General features: G+C 36.8%; 1 protein-coding gene across 1 annotated transcript; it reads right to left on the bottom strand.

Annotated features, from left to right (window-relative positions):
- Positions 1–440: 440 nt before the first annotated feature.
- Positions 441–1850, bottom strand: LOC110808064 (cytochrome P450 72A14-like). Its single transcript, XM_088218421.1, has 2 exons — positions 1339–1850; positions 441–1017 (listed from the first exon to the last, which is right to left on the bottom strand). Exons 1-2 carry the CDS (start codon positions 1528–1530, stop codon positions 592–594), a joined length of 618 nt encoding a protein of 205 aa, XP_088074547.1. The 5' UTR covers positions 1531–1850; the 3' UTR covers positions 441–591.
- Positions 1851–13681: the final 11831 nt, after the last annotated feature.

The raw sequence follows: 13681 nt of genomic DNA, 5'->3' as shown, positions 1-13681 counted from the left end.
TTTAAAGCTTTTAAATAAGCTTTCATTTTAAGTACCCAAATCTGACAATTCTCTCCATTAAATAATGGAGGACTAGTTCCTAAAGATTTTGATTAAGTCATGTAGCAATTACTTTGCAATGTGTTTGACCTCTCACCTATAGAAAGAGTAGAAAATTGACAGCAATGATGGCAAGAAACGTAAATTTCCATTGACATTTTTCAAGATACAAAAAAATGATATATATAGATATATATACATATAAAAGTTTCTTGGCTACGTAAACAACTTCCTTAAATTATGGAAAAAAATTATAACACTACCTACTACAAAATATTATATACATATTTTTTTATTAAAAATATATAGGACCATACATATATACATTACTTCATACTTACAAAACAGAAAATATCTAAACATTTCTAAAAAAAAATCTTAATACATCCACATGGGAGATGTTGTTTCAAGTCCTACAATGGGCATTTACTAAACCAAGAAAAAATAGTGAGAAGATTTGTTTAAGCAAGTGCCTACACTTTGCCTACACCAGCTTCTACTGGAGAATTTAATCAACAGACATGTATGGAAGGAAAAGATTATATTTGGCAACTAGATCCTGCCTAACATCAAGTGGGTACCATGTCGGGGATGCACAGTCATAACCAAGTAAGGCGCATGAGTATAGGATGGGGAAAGCTCGAATGTGAAATGCTGTAATATCATTGACAAAGCCATTTTTGCTTCTATTAGAGCAAAGTTTTGGCCGACAAAAATCCTAGGACCCCATGAGAAAGGGGAGAACGCAACTTGGTTCTTCGTAGCCTTTGAAACTCCCTCTGCAAACCTCTCTGGGTTGAACTCTCCTGCATCCTCACCCCAAAATGTAGGATCACGTTGGATTAGGATTATTGGCAGAGTGACTTCCACACCAGCTGGAAGTACCAAGTCTCCAAGTCTTGTATCTTTGTAAACTAATCGAGCAAGTCCCGCAACAGGTGGATAGAGCCTTAGAACCTCATACAAGATCATTGTTACCTATACAGAATTATTCAAAAGTGTTGTCAGCAATCCTAGGGAATCATTTCCAGGAAGCCTAAACATTTTAAACAATGTATTTCCCCAAACAATAAGACACATTTTGGGAATGTAACATATAAGGATAAAGGAGAGACAAATTTGTTGGGTATTAAATCTGATCGTTTGTTAAATCCATTTTTTATTGTAAATACAAGACACACTTTGTTGCATTTAAGTTCTTGGTTTTTAAGAGACTGCTAAAACAATATTTGAATCACTGATTTAAAATTTAATCCCACAAAAAATCTATATACAACAAGAAGGATATAAATTACTTACAACTTTAAGCTGATTCAGTCCATCAAAGTCAGGTTTATTTTTATCGAATACTTGCAACACCTCTTCTCGTACATGAGATTGCCAATTTGCATGTTGTGCCAATAGAACCATTGTCCAAACAAGTAACACATAAGTTGTCTCTTGGCCGGCAAAGTAAAATATTTTGCACTCAATCACGTCGTCAATGCTCATTCCAGTATTCTTTTTATCTCCATGTTCTTGAATTTCTTTAGAATTGGCCTCCAAAAGTCTACCTAACAAGTCATTCTTGGCATCCTCCCCTGCTTTTATTGCGCTTTCTCTTTTGCTGATGATTGCTCTTAGTGAAACTTGTATTTCTTTGTTAACTTCCTTCAGTCTCTTGTTAAGCTTGGTTGGAACAAATCTTTGCAAACAAGTGATAGTTATGGTGAAAAATTGTAAAAGGAAAAGAACATGTATTACTTACCAAGTAACAGTTATTAAACTTTTGTGAGGAGAATCATATTGAACGTAGAATAGCTCAGATTTACTTCCATCCTGTAATATAAAAGGATAGTAGAGCTTTCACTGTAAGTTCTGCAAGTTCATCTTGGAGCTGAAAAATTCTTCTGCCTTCCTGATAGCTACTCCCAAATGCTGCCCGAGAAATCACATCGCTCATCAAATTCGTGAGATAAGGCCATACATCCAACTCACACCATCCTTCTACAGAAACTAACTCTTCCCATTTATTGATCAGATCACTGCAACTTTGTAGAATGCGGGCACCATATTCTGTCAAATTTATTAGAGACAGGCGATTGAAGAAGGGAAAAGACAAACAGAGAGAACGAGCTAATGCACAAACAAAAAAGCAATATAAAGCAACAAAATGTAGAAATACATCAAGAACCTCCCTCTGATAGCTTAAGCACTAAAATTGCTTAATGATTTGATGTCTGTACTGGTGTCTAACTAGTGATTATGATACCATCTTTACCAGCAACCTTTAAAGGGTATAGCCTTTTACAAGTTCATTTGATATGGTGAAAAGAATAAAACCCTCTTCTGACACCAAATTAAGCAGACAAGTAAGCAAACAAATAATGAAAAGAAAGTAGTAAACGATAACCTTGAGCTTCTCTAGTGGAAAGGCTTGATTAATAATTCTTCTATGAGTGACCCATTTCTCACCCTCGTAAAATGGAGGTCTCGTTAGCAGATATCTGGCCAGAGGGTTCAGACCTGGCTTCTTGAAGTTATTGATCTTGATAGGTACTTTAATATGTTATGGATTCGTCAGATTCACCCTGTTGATGGAAAGCAAATAAGCTTAGATTCTGTGAATGAAAAAACTTAGAGAGAGAAATTTGATGAGAGAGAGAAATTTGATGAGAGAGAGGGACAGCAAAACAGAGCAAGGTTATGCAACAGCCTCTGTTTTGCTGTTTTGTAAGGCCGTGTTTTTTTGGAGAAAGAAGAAATGTCTTTCTCTTATTTCTTGCTTGTTTATTTATAGGAATACAAATTGAGCAGATTACATTAACTAACTGATCAAATCAGAGAGCCTGAAATCCATGCATACACGTTGCATGGTGTTTTCCGTATCCTACCGTGAAACAACTTCACGGTAGTTTTTGAACTAAAATTGAAACTCAACAGAAAGAAAAAAACATTAAATTTAACACTCCCCCTTAATGACTTTTTTCACCAATCCCCATCTTTCCACGCAATTCCACAAATTTAGCTTTAGACAGCGCCTTGGTTAGAATGTCCGCAAGCTGATCATCAGTGGAGCAATGTATCAGCTTGATTTCTTGATTCCTCTCAGCCTCACGTATAGCATGATACTTAACGTTGATGTGTTTTGTTCTCCCGTGCATTACAGGATTTTTCGCAATGACTATTGTAGACTTGTTGTCTACATACAACACTGTAGGTGTTTGTTTGTCCAGCTTTACATCTTTGAACACTTTCCTCAACCAAATTGCTTGGTTAGCTGCTGTAGCTGCAGCTACATACTCAGCCTCAGCTGTGGACTGTGCCACAGTATCCTGTTTCTTAGACGTCCATGAGAAAGCATCGGAGCCTAGTTTAAACAAGTACCCAGTTGTACTATGTGCATCTTCCACGCTTCCTGCCCAATCACTGTCACTGTAGCCGACCAATCCACCCTCAGCTCTTGCTTTGAATTGAACGCCAAAGTTCCAGGTTCCTTTCAAGTACCTCAACACATGTTTAGCAGCTTGTAAGTGTGATTCCCTCGGTGAGGCCATGTACCTTGAAAGCAAACTCACTGCAAACAGAATGTTTGGTCTGGTAGCCTCGAGATACAGAAGGCTCCCAATCAGACTTCTATAATTCTCCTCATCAACTTTGCTACCTTTCTCGTCCTTTGACAACTTCAGGTTAGACACCAGTGGTGTAGACACTGATTTACAGTGATTCATATTGAATTTATTTAGGATTTCTTTAGCATACTTGCCTTGTGAAAGAAAAATATCCAAGCTACTTTGATGAATCTCCATTCCCAGGAAGTAGGTAGCCTCCCCAAGATCAGATATCTCGAATTCCTTTTCCAATTTCAGCTTGAACTCTATCATTTTTCTTTTGTTGCTGCCTGTCACCAGTATATCATCAACATATACTGCAATGATAAGTCTGTCTTCATCTCTATTCACATACAGTGTATTTTCTGTCATGCTTTTCTCAAACCCACAGTTAAGTAAATATGTATTTAACTTATCATACCAGGCTCGTGGAGCCTGTTTGAAGCCGTATAGGGTCTTGTGAAGAAGATAGACGTGTCTCTCCTTTCCAGGTTGAATGAACCTCGGTGGCTGCTCAACATAAATTTCTTCATTCAGCTTGCAATTCAAGAAAGCCGATTTCACATCCAAGTGCATCACACTCCAACTAAACTGAGCTGCCATGGCCAGAATGAATCTAATTGTTTCATATCTGGCCACAAGAGCAAAATTTTCTGTGTAGTCGATTCCTGGAAGCTGGGAGTACCCCTTTGCCACAAGCCATGCCTTGTGCTTGTTTGTTGTCCTGTCCGGATTCAGTTTCACCTTGAACACCCACTTTACTCCAACAGACTTTCTGTCTGTACTTGATTTTACCAGAGCCCAAGTATTATTTTTCTCGATCATCCTGATTTCCTCTTCCATAGCAAGTTTCCACTCTTACTACTGAAGTGCTTCCTCAACAGAGGAAGGTTCTTTTGAAGCAAAGCTGCACCTCTCATAGATGTCAGCTAAACTTTTCATTTTTGTTCTCCCTTCTGCTTCACCTTCTTCATCTTCTTCATCTTCTTCATCTTCTTCACCTTGTTCATCTTGTTCGTCACCCTGAGTTGGGTTTAATACTGTCATAGATTTCCTTCCTTCTTCCACTGTGACACAGTCTCGTTCGACTTTCTACTTCTCCCAATTCCAGTAGCTGTTTTCGTCCACAGTTACATTTCTTCGAATCATAAGCTTGTTGGTTTTCAGGCTTAGAATTCGATATGCTTTTGCTTCAGTACTGTAACCGAAAAATACTCCCAATTCAGTCTTCACTTCTACCTTGGATCTCCTGTCATCCGAGACATGGCAGTAGCACACTGAGCCAAACACCTTTAGATACTTAGTTGATGGTTTGATGCCACTCCAGGCTTTCGCCGGTGTCATCTACTTTACAGCCTTTGTAAACAGCATATTGAGCAGGAACACGGTAGTGTTCACTGCCTCAGCCCACAAGGCTTTAGGCAGGTGCTTGTCAGCAAGCATTCTTCTTGCCATTTCCACAATGGTTCTGTTATTCCTCTCTGAGACACCATTCTATTGAGGAGAATATAGTGTCATGAGCTGCCTTTTGATCCCATTCTCAGAACAGAAATCATTGAATTTGCTGGAATTGAATTCAAGCCCATTATCAGTCCTTAGGCACCTCAGTACACTGCCACTTTCCTTCTCTACAATAGCCTTGAACTTCTTGAATTCACCAAAAATTTGAGCTTTATTCTACAGGAAACAAACCCAAATCATCCTAGAAAAATCATCTATGAACAAACTAAAATACCTGCATCCACTTACAGATTTTTCTGTCATTGGACCACAAATGTCCGAATGAATAAGTGTCGGCTTCTCTTTTGCTCTCCAATCTGCTTGCGAAGGAAATGAATTCCTTGTCATTTTTTCCATTTGACATGCACCACATACTGTCTCAGTGACTGCAATATTTGGGAAGTCCTTAGTTAGGCCTCCCTTCTGCAGTTGTTGTAGCCCAGCCGCATGAAAATGCCCAAGGCACCTGTGCCACATCTCACTTTCTGTTACAGAGGTAACACTAGCCCTCTCGACTACTTCTCTGAGCTTCAAGGAGTAGACCTGATCCTTCTTTTGGATGAAAGCGATCAAGCGATCCTCAGGATCATATATCCTGCAGCAGTTATCCTTGAATCCGACTGCCTCGATCAGTCATTTGATTCACACTCAGAAGATTCTGTGAGAGGGTAAGAACAAAATTCACATCAGTGATAAGCTTCCTACCTTCGCTGGTTTCAATGGCTATGTTGCCTTTGCCCTTGATGGTTTCTAGCATACCATTTCCAAGTCGGACCTGGCCTGAGATTATTTTGTCAAGTGATACGAACAAGCCCTCATCCTTGCACATGTTGGAGGTGCACCCACTGTCCACCACCTAGAGAGTATCATCCTCCACTGGCAGCTTACTTAGCGCAATGAGAATTGTGTCATTTTGTTCACAGGACACCTTGGTGATATTGGCTTGCTGTTGTTCCTGCTTTGACTGTGATCCTTCCAGCTTCTGTTTCTGTCTACAGAATTTCTCCTTATGACTGAGCCTCTTGCAGAAATTGCACCGAATGGTTTTCTTTCCCTTGTACCAGCACTCATTTTCAGAATGATTTGTTAAGAAACATATACTGCACTGAGAATATTTCCTTTGTTTACTGGAATTTTGGTTTTCAGTTTGATTATATTCACTCCTTCTCCCTTGACTCTGTGTTGAAGAGCTGCCTTTGATATGAGTTGAAATTAAGGCTCCCTCAGTATGTTGTCGAACATGCATATTTACTCGTTGCTCACTGGATTGAAGCTTGTTTATCAGCTTAGCCGAGGATATAGACTCAATGTTTGCTAGCTCCTCCAAGGCTGAGATTTTAGACTCGAATTTGGGAGGTAAGCTGATAAGAATCTGCTCTACTACCCTTGATTCTGGAAAATCCTCCCCAAGCAGTCTCATTTTGTTTACCACATCCGAGAGTTTGGATGCATAGCCTTCACTGATTCATTTTCCTACATTCTGAGTAATGCAAACTCACTCTTCAGTCTCAAGATTTTTACCTTCCTACTTCTGACTCCCCCATCAAACTCTTCCTTAAGTTTCTCCCAAGCATCCTTTGGTGATTCGAAGTTCATAATCCTTGAAAATACCCTATCCGAGACGGCCGAGAAAGGGCAAGCAATTGCCTTTGGTTTCTTGGCCTTATCTTCCTCGTGCCTTCTGATTTGGTTTATAGTGGCAATGTCCCCTGGTGGAGGAGGATCACTATCATCCAGAATAACATCCTACAGACTTAAGGCTTTCAGATGGGCTCTCATTTTGATTGCCCATACATGGTAGTTTTCTCCATTGAAGTGGGGGCGGCGGGGGTGTGGTTCCAGTGGATGTCATCGGGTTTTTTCGAGGGTATATTGGTTTACCGGTCCTTTGAGATAACGGCTCTGATACCACTTGTTGATCGAAAGCAAATAAGCTTCAAAGGAGGCTCTGTGAATGAGAAAACTTAGAGAGAGAAAGTTGATGAGCGAGAGGAACAGCAAAACAGAGCAAGATTATGCAACAGCCTCTGTTTTGCTGTTTTGTAAAGCTGTGTATTTTTGGAGAAAGAAGAAGTGCCTTTCTCTTATTTCTTGCTTGTTTATTTATAAGAATACAAATTGAGCAGATTACATCAAGTAACTGATCAAATCAGAAAGCCCGAAATCCATGCATACACGTTGCATGGTGTTTTCCGTATCCTACCGTGAAACAACTTCACGGTAGTTTTTGAACTAAAATTGAAATTCAACATAAAGAAAAAAATATTAAATTTAACACACCCTCGGCACCACTCCAATCCACATAAAAGAATTTTTTCTTGCCACCAATTTCAGAATGTTAGAGAAGAATCCAGTACCCATCTTCACAATTAAAATATTATCGCATCCATGAAAGTTGAACAACAAAAAAATTGATACAAACTCACTGTTCTTACCATATTACTGCATCATGTTGCAGAAGAAAGGGGAGACCCGTGGGAGAATATAGTCGGTTAGGTTAATGGGTTTAGATATTGCTTGGGTTTATTACATTGGACATCATTTTATGGGCTCATGATTTAGTAACGATCATATGATTTTTTCTTAGTTTGTTTTTTTGTTTGTTTGCACTTCCTATTATGATTTTTTATTGTTGAGTTATGATTATTAAAATTATGATTTTTTTTTTTTTTAAATTTACTGATTCATTATTTTAGGATAGTTTGATATTTTTTTCTCTTTATACTTTTAATATATATAAATATTATTTTTAATTTTAAATTATTCTGCCGACACTTTTTACTCTTCTTCTTTTTCTTTTTTAGAGTTTCTTCTTCTTCTTCTATCCCACACTCTCATTCAAGAAGAGCCGCACGCCTCTTCTTCTTATTTTATTGTGTATATATTTATTTATTTAATATTATATATTTTTATATATAAATATATATTTATATATTTAATTAAATTCATATATTTATATTTTTAATTATATATATATATGTATATAATATATTTAATTATATCAATTTTATTATATATATTTTATTATATATAAATACATTTATCTAATATATTTAATTATATTTATTTATTTATTTATTTATTACTATATATAATAAAATAAAAATAAAATAAATAATTTATTCAAACATACAATTATATTATATTGTCAATTCAAATAAAAACAACTGTTACTATCAGACATTAATATATCATCATCCAAATATTATTAAATTTAAATATTAATAAATTTTGCACATATAATATCATAATCAATATTAATGAACCATCATACAAATCATCTAATCAAATTCTTAAAGATCTTCGAGCACCTATCCAGCTTCTTTGGCTTCAACCATGCCCAATTCAGTATTCTCCATGCCAATATCAGGGTTGCAGCCAAAGCAACCCAGCCTGCGAGTCCTCCAACTGAGATTTGGAGTTTCATGAGTTTACACTAAATAAAGGAAAAGGACAAAATGCACAAAAACCTGGTGAAGCAAAATCCAGAAGTAGCAAGTATAACGTTATTAGAATCCATAAAAAATATCTGTTTTGTACCCAATCTTTTTTTTCTGTCCGAATTATCTTATAAATATTATAGTGACATATACATATATATGTATATTTCTTTGGCATCTTTTATTATCAATTGTTATATTCTTTTATTTAGTAGTTTTGACTTACTTGTGTCGTGGTTTTTTTTTTTTTTTAAATAAAAAGTCCAATAAAATTAAAAATATTATTACATGCATACAAGTAATGGATGAATAAAATATAATAATATATTCTATCAATATTTATACGAATATCGATTTAAAATGTATATTTGACTTGAATCTAATGAGTTACGTATAATGTGCAACTATGATCATCATTAACTTAACTTTTTGCTAAATAAATTTAGTAAAACAACAATAAAATTATTTGTAATATAAAAAATTAGAGAGTTATAACCAAATGATGATTTACTAACCTAACCATATCAATCGTTTTCTTGAAAACTTTTTGTCATTTAATATAATTCTATATAGGAAAAAATTTTGTGTTTGAATTTTCTCTACAATTTTTTTAAAAAAATTTTCTTACATGATCACTAGAAAATATTATGAAATACACGTATATGAATGATATAAACAATAATAATATCAATTAATAGAGATAATTAACTCAATAGTTTAATATTATCTTAGTTAAGACCGTCTCACGAATCAAATCAGTTGCAGTATTACGTGCATGTATATCTTTAAATTTACCAAGTTATGCACTAACCCATTAATAATAATTTTAAATAATACGTAATATAGATTTTAATTGTAATCAATTGTCAGTATCTCAAAACAAGCTTCAAATAAATAATGGAGTCACATGACAATAACATATATTTTGTCAACTTTTTAGTAATAAATAGATGATTTTATTGTTGAAAACTTTTAAGAAATATCTTCGTTTTAGGTAATATTTTATTAAAAAAGATAGGAAGAAAAATGAGAGACTAATATAAAGATTCAACTGTGCAATTGTGGTTGTTACAAAAAAATCTTCAAGTACATAGACTATAACAACCCTTGTTTTGTAATTTATCTCTTAAAGTATTTTGAATTAAGTTTCGTTTTAAAATTTTTTATTTTATGTTTCTCGAATTAAAAATTATAGAACACACAAAGAAATTAACCAGAATACTCGAGACAAACCGCGACATTTCAAGAAAAAAATCCCTTAACTGCGAGATAAAATCCCCCTACATGCCCCACGACATGTATGTGAAGAAAAATCCCTCGTCTGCAACCATCAGGCTTGTAGAAACACAGACTCGACCTGCGTAAACAACTTTTCCCCCCCACATACGGACATTTCCTGCGAAGGACCTATACTGCGAGCATATACGTGGACACTTTCCCATCTACATGGCAAGCTGTGTCTTGCAACGCCCTTGGGACATGTGGCGTGTCTCAACCAGAACTAGGCCTACCTCGGTCGGCAACTTACCCGATTGACGACCATCCTTTTCTGCATGTAATCTAACAGATCTCCTTGCCTCTGCTTCATCCATTTAAGGCCCCTTCTTCCTCATTTCTCTTCACTTCTTTGAAGAGAAATAAAACCAGCATAAGAGAAAGAGAGCTTCTGTGAGGATTTTTGAGTGAGTTCAGATTGAGAGACCATGAGAAAGCCGAGACAACTGCATTTTCTACCGCTGCATGTGAAGAATACTGAACAACTCGAGACTGGCCTTTATCAGTAAGCTCAAGAGGACAAGTGTGCAAACTTGTCCAAGTCATCAAATGATCCCAGTCAGCATTCCAACTCAGCCTCTTACTTTCAAATAAAGCACACATGGCCGACAACTAGAATGCAATCTTCCCTTCCTGCAAGAACGCAATCATCCCTTTCTGAAAGCTACCAATGTCCTCCGTTATCCTCTGTATTTTCTACAAGATACTTTTTGTTTTCTTATGGCGTGTGTGTGCTTTTGAACTTTTATAAAGAGCAGCCAGGCTCTATCAATTCTGTTGCTCTCTCCTTAATCCATTAATAAAAAGACTCAAGTTGTGAATTATCCAGCTTTCCTTACCAAGAATCAAGATAACATGTTTCTTAACTTGGTATCAGAGCTAGTGAAAATGGCAGGAGAAAGCAACAACTCTTCCACCTTCAACCCAACACCTTAAAGAATTCAAACCCTGCCCAGTAGCTAAATGAGCTCGGTGTGCACACTAAAACTCAACTACGATAACTTTCTTCTTTGAAAAAATATGGTTCTCCCAATCATCAGAGGAAACAAACTTGAGGGCTTCATCAATGGTGCCAAACCTAGCCCACCTCAATATACAGAGAAAGTCATGGAAGGAAGCACCGAAGTCGAAATAACAGTGAACCTAAAATTCAAAGACTGATTCGTGCAAGATCAGATGTTGCTGGGATGGCTCTACAGCTGGATCGAGACAAACATAGCCTCCGAATCAATAAGTCACTTAACATTAAAACTTCTTTGGGATGCCATTCGAGACCTATTCGCAGTAAAAACAAGAGCAAACGTAATCTATTACTAGAGAGAATTCGTCAAAATGCAAAAAGAAAAGTTGAAAATAGAAGAATACCTAAAAACAATTAAAGGCATCGCAGACAATCTTGCACTAGTAGGTCATCTCGTAATAGTGGAAGACCTCGTCTCTCAAGTTCTCCCTGGCTTGGATTCCCCTGAATACAACCCACTAGTATGCCAAATCACAGAGAAAGAAAGCATAAGTTGGGTAGAACTCCAATCGCGACTGCTGAATTATGAAAGGCGATTAGAACAACTTAACTCTATATCGGCTAATCTTAGCCTCGAACAACCTTCGACAAATTTCTCCAGTATCAGAAGAAACAGGAACTAGCAGAATCCTCTTTCTTAAATGACCAACAGAGGAAGAGGACAAAACAACAATCTGAATAGAGGAGGTCACTACAACACCAGAAGAGGAGGAAGAATTGGGGGCAACTCCAGACCAATGTGTCAAGTGTGCAGCAAAATTAGGCACACTGCTACTCATTGCTACTACCGATATGATAATAACTACATGGGAGCCATTCCAGAAAGCTCTACAAAGGTCCATCAAAGCTCTGCCTTTTTCGCTTCCACCAAAAATAATCTCGAAGACTCAGCGTGGTATGCAGACAACGGTGCCAACAACCATGTTACAGGTGACCCAAACATCCTACAGTCGAAACAAACATATGGAGAAAATGAGAGTCTGATGATTGGAAATAGTGAGAAATTGTCTATCAAACACATTGGTAAGACAAACATTTATACACCCAAAAGCCAAAAATTAGCACTACACAGAGTGCTACATATACCTAAAATCAACAAGAACTTATTGAGTGTATTTCAACTTACCTCTTCTAACAATGTTGAAGTAATTTTTGACTCATGTTCTTGTCTTATGAAGGACAAAGCCACCAGAAAGGTGCTGCTGCTAGGGAAGCTTAAAGACGGTATGTACTGTTTGGGCTCCTCAAAACCAACCGCCTTTCCTCATCCTCCATGTCAAGCCTTGATCACCAGCAAAAACAACCAAAACAGTAGTCGAACCCCTAAATAAAAAACACTATAGATGTGGCATATTGGGTATCCATCTTCAAGCTACTATTTTGAAATCATGTAATGAACCTTTTAAATTCAATGAAAACCTCTTTTATGATGCATGTCAACTGGGTAAGTCCCACCTTCTTCCATACTCTTTGTCTTTATTGCATGCAAAAACACCTTTCAAAATTGTTCGTATCGATATTTGGGAACCTTTTCCTCTCTCTGTACCTTCGGCCATAGGTATTATGTAACCTTCATTGACGACAACAGTCGATTTACCTTGTTTTATCCACTTAAACAAAAATCAAACGTTCATCAGGCCTTCACCTTGTTCAAACAACAAACAAAAACCCAATTTAGAAAGAAAATAAAATGTCTTCAATCAGTTATGGGAGAAGAGTTCACTGGTTTAGCTGAGACTCTTCAAAATAGTATAGTAAAAACTAGATACTCTTACCCTTACTCATCGGCTCAAAACGGACGATCTTAAAGGAAACACTGGCATATAGCCGAAATAGGTTTCACACTCCTTTCTGAGTCAGGAGTACCACTGAAATGTTGGCTCGATACTTTTGAAACGACCATATTTATAATAAACAGAATGCCTACACCAATCTTAAATCAATCTTCACCGCTTGAAAAATTATACCACAAGAAACCCAACTACAAACAGCTAAAAACCTTCGGTTGTGCTTGCTTCCCTTGCCTGAGACCATACCAAAGTCATAAGTTATCTTTTCACTCATCAAAGTGTGTGTTTCTTAGCTACAACCCACTTCACAAAGAGTACAAATGCCTCAGCTTCACTGGTAAAATCTATGTATCAAGAAATTTTGTTTTCAATGAATCAGAATTCCTTTTTCACCATGGCTTTGTCAACACACATCAACCTGAAGTGCCCTCTAGAATCACACTACCGTTATGGCTCAATATATCCTCTAACCTTCCATCAACTTCACCTTCTTCTGGGAACACAAGTAGCCGAGATATCTCAAAAGCTACAGCACCATCATCCTCCCCTACAGTAGAGATTTCACTGTAACACTTATTAGGAGACTCTCTAACTGGCGACAATATGTCGCAACGTGATCCAGAATTCCCTCTAAATCAAAACATGGCACCAGAGCTCAAGCTGGGATTTTTAAACCGAGGAACATGTCACAAGACTTCCAATTATTCAGAGCAACAAAGGGAAATAATCTCATAACACCCACTTCAATCATAGAAGCAATTAACGACCCTCACTAAAAATCAGCAATGGAAGAAGAAATGACTGCCCTAAGAAATAATCAGACCTGGAAGTTGGTCCCTTATCGTCTGGAAATGAACCTTATTGGAAACAAATGAGTCTATAAAATTAAGACGAATACAAATGGAAGTTTTCAACGGTTTAAAGCTAGATTAGTGGCAAAAGGTTTCCATTAAACACCTGGCATAGATTTTCATCAGACTTTCAACCCAGTGATTAAGGCATCAATACTTCGAGTTATATTAATTC

Source organism: Carica papaya, chromosome 4 (assembly GCF_054855325.1).
Source record: "Carica papaya isolate Zhongbai chromosome 4, ASM5485532v1, whole genome shotgun sequence".
Taxonomy (NCBI): Eukaryota; Viridiplantae; Streptophyta; class Magnoliopsida; order Brassicales; family Caricaceae; genus Carica; species Carica papaya.
Note: the sequence above shows the minus strand (reverse complement) of the source record. Positions and strands in the feature narration are given on the sequence as shown.

Bases quoted from the DNA above. Each gene is read 5' to 3' on its own strand.
- LOC110808064 (XM_088218421.1), bottom strand. From the start codon at position 1,530: ATGAGCATTGACGACGTGATTGAGTGCAAAATATTTTACTTTGCCGGC. The intron at 1,018-1,338 runs GTAAGTAATTTA...AATTCTGTATAG, and splicing joins GACTGAATCAGCTTAAAGTT to GTAACAATGATCTTGTATGA.